Consider the following 11,236-nt stretch of genomic DNA (forward strand, 5'->3'; position numbering starts at 1 on the left):
CCAGCCTGGGCGACAGAGCGAGACTTCATCTCAAAAAAAAAAAAAAAAAAGAAAAATGTTATATTTCTATGTTTTGTTGTATTTTTATGGCAGGCATGTATTACTTTTATAACGAGAAAAAGGTAGAATGAGCTTAATTTAATATTCTGTCCTCAAGAAAAATAAACTCCAAGATGTCATTTAGGTGGGGAACTACGAGGAAAAAGTTGGATGGGCTATGACCATGAAATCCTTCAAATGAACCATCCAGATCTGTCAACAAACATTTATTAAGCACCTACTAGTGACCAGGCACTGCTGGTACCTGCGAGGAATAGCTTTAGGCAGCATTTCTCAAAGTGTAGATCCTTTGCCCACCTGTAGCGGAATCACTCTGGGAAACTTGTTAACATCAGGTTTCTGGAATCCACTATAGACCACCTAGTCAGAATTTTGAGATGTGGCCTAGGGAATTAGCATCTTTAAACATGCTACCTAGATTACTCTTTTTTTTTTTTGAGATGGAGTTTTCCTCTTATTGCCCAGGCTGGAGTTCAGTGGTGCAATCTCGGCTCACTGCAACCTCTGCCTCCCGGGTTCAAGCAATTCTCCTGCCTCAGCCTCTCGAATAGCTGGGATTACAGGCACCTGCTACTATGCCTGGCTAATTTTTTATATTTTTAATAGAGACAGGGTTTCACATGTTGGCCAGGCTGGTCTCTAACTCCTGACCTCGGGTGATCCACCCGCCTCGGCTTCCCAAAATGCAGGCATTACAGGCATGAGCCACTGCGCCCGGCCCTTAGATTACTCTTATGCACATTCTAGTTTGAGAAACCCTGATTTATGAATGACTTTAACTGCAATGACTGGTTTTAATGAAACATGTCAGCAAGTATAACAACAAGATTTCATCTCAGAACAAGATTTTAGCCTAGAAGTTCAGGAAACATGGTTCCTTGCACAATAAAGCAGGGTGCACTTGGGCTATACATCCGTGGTTTCTTAGGGAAGCAGGCATAGGCACTGTGTCAAAGTGACCAGGTGCAGCGTGTGCGCAGGCCCTGCAACAATGGTCTTTCAAGAACTCATATGGTGGAATTAAGCTTTGCGAGAAATAAGGATTCCCTAGGATTTAGGAAAAGTCATGGGCGCTTTGGCCTCCTCTCCTTTAGAGTGCACTTGAGTATCTGGAAAAGTTCTTCTGAGCTTTGCCCACATGCATAATAGGGCTCTGCATCTGAAATACTCACTCTGTGTCTTCTGGATGGTGTTCAGCAGTGGGTGAACCAAGGGGGTAGCCTGTAGACATGTTTTCAAGCTGAGCTGCTATGGCACTTATGTTGGTATCTGCTACAACCTGGGGAAAAAGTGAAAACAAGGTATTTCATTATAAGGAAGGGGAGAATTAGAGAAACCATGCTATATCCAAGGGTCAGTTCTCAATCCTAATCTTATCCAACTTATCTGGACCATTTGACACAATGGACTATTCTCTCTTTCAGACTTTTTTTTTTTTTTTTTTTTTTTTTTTTTAAGACAGGGTCTCACTCTGTTGCTCAGGCTGGAGTGCAGTGATATGATTTCAACTCACTGTAGCCTTGACTTCCCAGGCTTCAGTGATTGTCCCACCTCAGCCTCCCACGTAGCTGGGACCACAGGCATGCACCACCAGGCCCGGCTAATTTATTTTTTTTTTGAGATAGAGTTTCAGTCTTGTCACCTGGGCTGGAGTGCAGTGGTGTGATCTTGGCTCACTGCAAACTCTGCCTCCCAGGTTCAAGTGATTCTCCTGACTGAGCCTCCTGAGTAACTGGGATTACAGACACCCGCCACCATGCCTGACTAATTTTTTTTTTTTTTTTTTTTTGAGACGGAGTCTTGCCCTGTCCCCCAGGCTGGAGTGCAGTGGCACGATCTTGGCTCACTATAACCTCCGCTTCCTGGATTCAAGTGATTCTCCTGCCTCAACCTCCCGAGTAGCTGGGACTACAGGCACATGCCACCATGCCCGGCTAATTTCTGTATTTTTAGTAGAGACGGGGTTTCACCGTGTTGGCCAGGATGGTCTCCATCTCTTGACCTCGTGATCCACCTGCCTTGGCCTCCCAAAGTGCTGGGATTACAGGTGTGAGCCACCGTGCCCGGCCTAATTTTTATATTTTTAGTAGAGAGAGGGTTTCACCATGTTGGCCAGGCTGGTCTCAAACTCCTGACCTCAGGTGATCTGCCCACCTTGGCCTCCCAAAGTGCTGGAATTATAGGCGTGAGCCACCATGCCCAGCCCTGGCTAATTTTTTTGTATTTGTAGAGACGGAGTTTTTGCCATGTTGCTCAGGCTGGTCTCCCACATCTGAGCTCAAGTGATCTGCCCACCTTGGTATCCCAAAGTGTTGGGATTATAAGCATGTGCCCCTGCGCCCAGCCTTAAACTGTTTTCTTCATTTCTTCATTTGGCTTCCATGACACCACAATTCATTAGTTTATTTTCCACCACTTCTGGCCAGTCCTTCTATCATTCAAACCTCTAACTGAGGGCCACAGGGCTTAGTCCTTGAGCTTCTTATCTTTTCCACTAAACATATTATCCCATCCCACTGTCTCCCATTCCATCCCATCCCATATCCCATTCCATCCATCTCATGAATGTAAATACCATTTAAGTGATGATAATCCCTGAATCTGTACCTCTAGCTCCAATGCTTACCTAACAACAGATCCATATATCCAGTTGGTGACTGGATATATGGATCCAGTTGTCACTGGGTCCATAGACATCTATGGGACATCTCCAGGAATCTCAAAGCTAACATGTCTAAAATGGAGCCTTTGCTCCCTGCAACCTTTGCTCCTGGAGCCTTCTTCATCTTGGGCAACTGCAACTTGATTTTTCCAGTTTCAAGGATGGTGTCATCCTTGGCTCATCTCTGTCTCTCACAACCCACATTCCATCCTCATGAAATTCTATTGGTTTTTCTTTCTTTAAAATTTTTTTATAATTTTTATTTTTTTGAGATGGAGTTTCACTCTTGTTGTGCAGGCTGGAGTGCAATGGCGTGATCTCGACTCACCGCAACCTCTGCCTCCTGGGTTCAAGTGAGTCTCGTGCCTCAGCCTCCCAAGTAGCTGGGATTACAGGCGTGCACCACCACGCCCAGTTAATTGTTTTGTATTTTAGTAGAGACGGGGTTTCTTCATGTTGGTCAGACTGGTCTTGAACTTCTGACCTGAGGTGATCCACCTGCCTCAGCCTCCCAAAGTGCAGGGATTACAGGCGTGAGCTACCATAGCCGGCAAAATTCTATTGGTTTTTCTGTGAAACCATTTCTAGCCTTCTCACTGGTCTCCTCACTTCAGCTCCTGCATCCATAGCGGCTAGGATGTTTCTGTTACAATGGAGCAGATTATTCTAATATTTTGCTTAAAACTGTCCAAAGAAAGCCAACTCTCTTGGATCACCACTGAAGTCCCTCCTATAACCTCTAGGGTCATCTGCAGTGATGTGCCCTGTGACATCTCTGCCTCTCCCCTAACATTCTCCTCGGTATTCTCTCTGCCCCATTGTGCCGGCCTCCTCGCTGTTTCTCTCACGTGCCAGACGCATCCCCACCTCAGCACTTTAATCGCTGTGCCTTCTGCCTGGCATGTTCTGTATTTGGCATCTGTGTGGCTGGCTTTTTCCCTACTCTTAGGCCTTTGAGTCACCTTCCCTGGTCACTGTAACTAACCTTTCCACGCCAACATCCCAGCTCCATGTTTCATGTTCCCCTTCTCTGCTTCCTGGTTCCTTCTAAATATTTATTTATTTCATTTATTTATTTTTTAACTTATTTTTGAGACAGAGTCTCACTCTGTCACCCAGGCTGGAGTGCAGTGGCACGATCTTGGCTCACTGTAGCCTCTGCCTCCCGAGTTCAAGCAATTCTCGTGCCTCAGCCTCCCAAGTAGCTGGGATTATAGGTGCACGCCACCACGCCTGGCTAATTTTTTTGTATTTTTAGTAGAGACGGGGTTTTACCATGTTGGCTAGGCTGGTCTTGAACTCCTGACCTCAAGTGATCCGCCCGTCTTGGCCTTCCAAAGTGCTGAGATTACAGGCATGAGCCACCATGCCTGGCCTTTTATTTTTTGAGACAGGGACTTGCTGTCGCCCAGGCTGGAGTCCAGTGGTATGATCTCAGCTCACTGCAGCCTCGACCTCCTGGGCTCAAGAGATCCCCCCACCTCATCCTCCAAGTAGCTGGACTACCGGCATGCACCACCATGCCCAGCTAACTTTTTAGTTTTTGTAGCAACAGTGTCTCACTGTGTTGCTCAGGCTGGTATTAAACTCCTGGGCTCAAGTAATCCTCCCACCTTGGCTCTAAAAGTAGGGAGGATTACAGGCATGAGCCACCCCACCTGGCCTGTTTCCTTCTTACCACCATCACTATCTAATGAACTGCATACATCTTACCTTGTTTATCTTATTTATTGTCTATCGCTTCATATTAGAATGTAAGGGCAGGAAGTTTATCTGCTTTGTTCACTCCTGTATTCCCCATCACATAGAAGAGTGCCTAGCACAGAGCAGGTGCTCAGTAAATAACTGGTGAATGAAAGAATGGATGAATATCTCTGACTCCCTGAGATTTGCCTCTTAGATAGTCCTGAACAAAGGTATAGTAGAATAGGCTGTGTACTGTGGCTTGCACCTGTAATCCCAGCACTTTTGGAAGCCGAGGTGGGCGGATCATTTGAGCTCAGGAGTTCAAGACCAGCCTGGGTAACATGACAAAACTCTGTCTCTACTAAAAATACAAAAAAAGTTAGCCGGTATGGTGGCACACGCCTGGAGTCCCAGATACTCGGAAGGCAGAGGTTGCAATGAGCAGAGATCATATCACTACACTCCAGTGTAAAACTCTGTCTCAAAAAATAAAATAATAAAAATAACTAAAGAAACCCACAAACGCACACAAAAACAAACGTATAGTAGAATAATGGCATTTAAACACTCACTTTATATTTGCATTCTCCAAATAACATTTTTTTTTTTTTTTTTTTTTTTTGCAAATAACATTCTAAAGCATTTAGAAGAAATATAGTATAGCTCTGGGAGTCCACAACAGGACTCAGAATGGAGTTCCAGAGTTCAGTTTCAGCCACTTATCAATGCCGTATCTGAGTTTCAGCTTCCTCATCTATTAAATGGGAATCATAAAAGTCTGCCGCCTTATCCTGGAGTTGTCTTCCACCTCAACTAGTTACCAGAGATACTTTCTCAAGAGCTCCTTGGTTACCCCTGCTTCTAGGTTATAATTCTCACCGCACAAATACAGAGGGAACTTTGCCTGCCAGCACTGCAAAGCTCGACTTGATTGCAGTTTCAGAAAAGGCCAACAGAGGGCACGGCTGCCTAAACTGCTAAATTAAGCTTCATCTGTTAAGTAGAGCAGAAAAAGAAAGACAACAGGCCTGCCCCAGAACACATTTTGGGTGAAGCATCCTATTCTGGGGAAAACAGTGCTATGTCCAAGTTACAGAATCTTCTGGAAATACCACTGTATGAAGAATGACGGAATGAATTGGGAAATATTTAGGATGAAAGATTAAAGGAGGAAACGACAGATTTCTCCCTGCCCCCAAGTTCTGCTCTCTTCCACAGCAAGTGTACTGGAAGGGTTAACTTGTCCATGAACTCTTTTATCCTTCCTACTTTTGGAGTCTACTATCTTTATAAACCTACCCCTCTCCAGTTTCCATCCCCATCTCCTACCCAAACTTCCATGACCCACATTCTTCTGGCTTTCCTTCTGTGGGGGCCTGTTTCTCCATCTCTTTGCTCTTCTTCCATTCATCTCTTATGATGCAGTCCTGGGCCCATTGTCCACTTGCACACTCAGGCTCAAGTGACAACATGTACATTCCCACAGCTTTACATTCCAATAACACGCTCACAATCCCAGCTTAGGCCAGGCGTGGTGGCTCACGCCTGTAATCCCAGCACTTTGGAAGGCAGAGCGGGCTGGATCACCTGAGGTAAAGAGTTCAAGACCAGCCTGGCCAACATGGTGAAACCTGGTCTCTACTGAAAATAAAAAAATCAGCTGGGTGTGGTGGTGGGTGCCCGTAATCCCAGCTACTTGGGAGGCTGAGGCAGGAGAACTGCTTGAATCCCGGAGGCATAGGTTGCAGTGAGCTGAGATCATGCCATGGCACTTCAGCCTGGATGACAGAGCAAGACTCTGTCTCAAAAAAAACAAAAAAACAAACAAAAAAAAAATCCCAGCTTATTCTGTGATATCCAATTGCCAACTTGACACCTGCATTTTAGTATCTCAGAGACGTATCAAAATTAACACAATACCCAAACTTTTGATCCAACAATTCATTTCCTTCAATTCACTTTTCTTCTTGTTTTCCTCATTTTAGTAAATGGCACCTCCAGCTGCCCAGTTAGAAATCTACTAGGTGAAATAGTGAAAATACTAGTGTGCTGGCTGGTGCCTATCTAACTGGAAAGGATGCTAGGATGCCAGCCACATAGCTGCTCGCTCTCTGAATATCTGAGCCCTCCACTCCTGCTTGCTGTATGTAATCCATCAAGTCCCCTGGATTCTACCTCCAAAATCCTTCTCAAAACGGTTTACTTTCCATCTACAGGTGACCATCCTAATTCAGTCCATCATCAAGTGCCTGTTACTGGAATCCCCATTCACCTTTGTCTCACCTCACACCCACACAGCAGCCAGTTACCTTTTCAAATATAAAATGGGTATCGGCACTCCCCTGCTTAAAACTTTGTAGTGGTTTCCCTTTGGACTTGGAATAAAATTCAGACTCTCTAATTATGCATATAAAGTTCCCTCCATAGCCTACTCCTCTAATCCCATGTCTCTCTGCACTCCACCCCACATTCCACAGTTCCCTCTGCGGGTGGGAAATTCCCCCCATCCCCCAAACCAGCGTACCTGGCATCAGCTTAAATGTCACTTCCCTTCTACAAGCCTGCTTTGACCATCCGTGTTTAATTTCTCCTGTTTTCCTCTCCATAGCACTCTCCAAGTATTTCTCACAAATTATGGTGATTAGTATCTATGTGCATGTTGACTGTCTTTCCCACCCAATCACAGGATCCGTGAGCATCAGGACTGCTTCTCCTCGGCACAATGCTAATGTGTCTAGCACACAACAATTGCTTAATAATTGTGGAGTGAATGAACGAAACTAAAACTATCATAAGGAATAGGGATTATGGGACTCAATTTTCTGAATTTCCACAGAGCAGGGTGAGATTGATGGAGGTTACAAGGAGGTAGGTATTGGGTTCTTCAAGGAGGAAAAAAAAAAGTAACAATTAAGGCAGTTATGGAATGGAATGGCACAGTTTGCTAGGACATGAACACCTCCGTGAAGCAAGCATTCAGATAGAGGCTTGAAATTAACCAATTCAGGATGTAGTGGAGGGGAGTCCTATGCTTTGTGGGAAGTTACACGTGTACTGTTGACAGCTGACCATGAAACAGACTGTCCATATGAGGCTGAGGAAGAAAGTCACTAAAATAGTGTTTTCTCTAAGGTATCGTCAAATGCCAAGACGTGACGGCAGTCTGCTCCTTCCTTTACTTGCTCATTTGTTCAACATAATGCAGCATCACCATGGCTGAACATAAAATGAGCACTTACTTTATGCTCATTTTATTTTAGTTTATTTGTTTATTTAATTATTTATTTTTGAGACAGAGTCTTGCTCTGTTGCCCAGACTGCAGTGCAATGGCACGATCTCAGCTCACTGAAACCCCTGCCTCCAGGGTTCAAGCAATTCTCTTGCCTCAGTCTCCCAAGTAGCTGGGATTACAGGTGTGTGTCACCACGCCCAGCTAATTTTTTTGTATTTTTAGCAGAGACACAGCTTCACCATGTTGGCCAGCCTGGTCTCAAACTCCTGACCTCAGGCGATCCACCTCCCTTGGCCTCCCAAAGTGCTGGGATTACAGGCATGAGTCATCGTATTTGTCACTCTGTTGCCCAGGCTGGAGTGCAGTGGCACAATCTCACCTCACTGTAACCTCCACCTCCCAGGTTCAAGCAATTCTTGTGCCTCAGCCTCCGGAGTAGCTGGGATTACAGGTGCATGCCACCACGCCTGGCTAATTTTTGTATTTTTAGTACAGATAGGGTTTACCATGTTGCCCAGGCTGGTCTTGAACTCCTGGCCTCAAGCGATCTGGCCATCTCGGCCTCCCAAAGTGTTGGGATTATAGGCATGAGCCACCACGCCCGGCTATGCTCATTTTACGTTCAGCTGTGGTGGTGCTGCATTATGTATGTCTTTAAGCATCCTTCTGAGTCCCTAGAGAGGTAGGTGCTGCTATTAGTCCCATATTACAGATGAGGAACCTGAAGCAGGGAGGTTAAGTCACACAGGTGGTAAGGAGTAAAGCCAGGATTTAAATCCAAATCTAGAATCTTGTACTCCTAATTGTCTGTGGTGTGAGGCAAATCACCTTGTGTGAGGCAACAGAATTTATAGGCCATTTTTGGAGCATGGGAAGGGGAGGGGCAGAGGGACAGTGGGACAAGAAGATGCAAATAGAGCAGACCATCATGATGGCATGTGCTTGGCACCAGGGGGTACTTCACTATCCAGGGTACTGCAAGGAGACACCCTGAGGTGTGGGAGGCATAACACACCCACCACCTCACCCCCACTTCCTAGAAACCTTCCTAGCTTTCTAGGAAGAAAGCTCTCTAACTTTTATTTTATTTTTAGAGATGGGGTCTTGCTCTGTCATCCAGGGTGGAGTGCAGTGGTGCAATCATAGCTCACTGCAGCCTTTAACTCCTGGGCTCAAGTGATCCTCCCATTTCAGCCTTCTCAGTAGCTGGGAATACAGGTGTGAGCCACTGAGGCCAACTCATTGTCTTTTAGAAAGAGATGATCCTTTCAAGAGTCCATGAAATCTGCCATACAAATGGTAAAACCAAAGTCATAGTTTTATTTGGGTAAAAATCAATTTTTTTGTTTTTGAGATGGTGTCTTGCTCTGTTGCCTAGGCTGGAGTGGTGCAGTGACATGACCTCGGCTTACTGCAACCTCTGCCTCCCAGGTTCAAGCGATTCTCGTGCCTCAGCCTCCCCAGTAGCTGGGATTACTGTCGCGTGCCACCACACCCAGCTAATTTTTGCATTTTTAGTAGAGACCGGGTTTCACCATGTTGGCCAGGCTGGTCTCAAACTCCTGACCTCAAGTAATCCGCCTGCCTCTGCCTCCCAAAGTGCTGGGACTACCAGCGTGAGCTACCGCGCTTGGCCAAAAATCAATTTTTAAAAAGTCCAGCTGCAAAGTAGAAAAACACTTCTATAGCATCGTCTTATGGAAAAACTCACATCCTTCTAAAACCGGAAGTCCTTTTGCTCACTCCTTCACCCTGAAATGAAAAAAATTGATAATACTGAATCTTAGAGACCCACCCAGGACACATGGGGTTGTCCAGGCTTCTGCCTATTTTGTAGAAGTAGAATCCAAGGGGCTGAATGAGAAATGTGAAGGAATTTCACTGACAGCTTGGTCTTTTGCAGGAAGACAAGGAGAGCACAAATATGTCACCTTAAGAATGACTTTAGGCTGGGCAAGGTGGCTCATGCCTGTAATCCTAACACTTTGGGAGGCCCAGACAGGCAGATCACATGAGCCCAGGAGTTCGAGACCACCCTGAGCAACATGGTGAGACACTGAGTCTACAAAACATACAAAAATTAGCTGAGCATGGTGGTGCATGACTGTAGCCCCAGCTACTCGGGAGGCTGAGGTGGGATGATCACCCGAACCCGGGAGGTTGAGGCTACAGCAAGCCATGATTGTGCCACTGGATTCCAGCCTGGGCAACAGAGTGCGACCCTGTCTCAAAAAAAAAAAAAACTTTAGACTTTATAGCTCTAAGAAATCCCCATCAAGCCTTTCTGTCTTAAGAGATGATTGACAAGTAACTTGATAGGCAGCAGAGTTAAACCTTCCTGGGGCTTTGACTTGTGAAAGGGGATAATCTGATCTCCAAAGGGTGTGTTCAGCTTTGAGTTCATATAAGTTCAACTTTGAGATATGGTCTGTGAGCTGGCTCAGCCCCGCCACTGGAGAGCTCTTCCACCATCAACATCAGGGACTGACTGAACAGCACGGAGGTAAGGCTGGGAGATGTTTGTGTGCTTTAGGGAAGGCAAAGAGGCTAATGTGAAGTTTGCTCTTTTTTTTTTGAGATGGAGTCTCACTGTGTTGTCCAGGCTGGAGTGCAGTGGTGTGATCTCGGCTCACTGCAACCTCTGCCTCCCGGATTCAAGCAATTCTCTGCCTCAGTCACCCAAGTAGCTGGGACTACAGGCGCCCGCCACCATGCCCGGCTAATTTTCATATTTTTAGTAGAGACGGGGTTTCACCATCTTGGCTAGGCTGGTCTTGAACCCCTGACCTCAGGTGATCCGTGCCTCCGCCTCCCAAAATACTGGGATTACGGGTGTGAGCCACTGCGCCTGGCCAGTTTGCTCTTTTTTAAAAGTAAATCTTACACTCCTGGGTGTAAACTTCTGCGAAAGGTTCCGAGAACAGAGATGGGGCAGAGGAAACCCAGGGGAAGCACAAGTTGCCTGCCCTCCAGTGAGCTTGCAGCTAGTATGGGAGCCAATATCATCTAGTATGGGAGGCAGATGTGAACACATGCAGGTCAGAGTGGAGAGAGGAGACGGGAAGGAAAGGGATTCCTTCTGGGGAAGGCACAGGGACTGTAAGGTCCTTAACTGGACAATAGTCATTAAGGTCTCTGTAGCCTGAATGTGCTTCAGAGCTGTAGTATGTGGGGTCCTTTCACCTGGGTGGGGCCAGGGCCAGTCCTAAGATCTGCAGCTGTGGTCCTGCATTTTGCATTACTCAGATAACTTTTCTCTCATGTCCCGCTGGACCCAGAGGCCTGGAAATGTGGCTGGTGCCCTGGCCCCCCAACACGGGGGAGGTGGGTTAAGTTTATGCCTGCAGGTCCTTTAAACTTATGCTCCTTCTTGGCTGGGTGCAGTGGCTCACATCTGTAATCCCAGCACTTTGGGAGGCCGAGGTGGTGGATCACCCGAGGTCAGGAGTTTGTGATGAGCCTGGCCAACATGGAGAAACCCCGTCTCTACCAAAAATACAAAAATTAGCCGGGCATGGTGGTGGGTGCCTGTAATCCCAGCTACTAGGGAGGCTGAGGCAGGAGAATCGCTTGAACCCAGGAGGCGGAGGTTGCA

The 11,236-nt window shown here is 46.3% G+C and overlaps 1 protein-coding gene across 1 annotated transcript in view; it reads right to left on the bottom strand.

Annotated features, from left to right (window-relative positions):
* Nucleotides 1–503: 503 nt before the first annotated feature.
* Nucleotides 504–11,236, bottom strand: part of INADL (InaD-like (Drosophila)) — a 472,039-nt gene continuing 461,306 nt past the window's right edge. Inside the window, exon 42 of the mRNA XM_011941560.1 lies at nucleotides 504–1,339. Coding sequence (XP_011796950.1) covers nucleotides 1,229–1,339 — 111 coding nt within the window. The 3' untranslated portion in view covers nucleotides 504–1,228. The remainder of the gene's footprint in view (nucleotides 1,340–11,236) is intronic.

This window comes from Colobus angolensis, unplaced genomic scaffold (genome assembly GCF_000951035.1).
Source record: "Colobus angolensis palliatus isolate OR3802 unplaced genomic scaffold, Cang.pa_1.0 Scaffold102, whole genome shotgun sequence".
In the NCBI taxonomy this organism is placed as follows: domain Eukaryota; kingdom Metazoa; phylum Chordata; class Mammalia; order Primates; family Cercopithecidae; genus Colobus; species Colobus angolensis.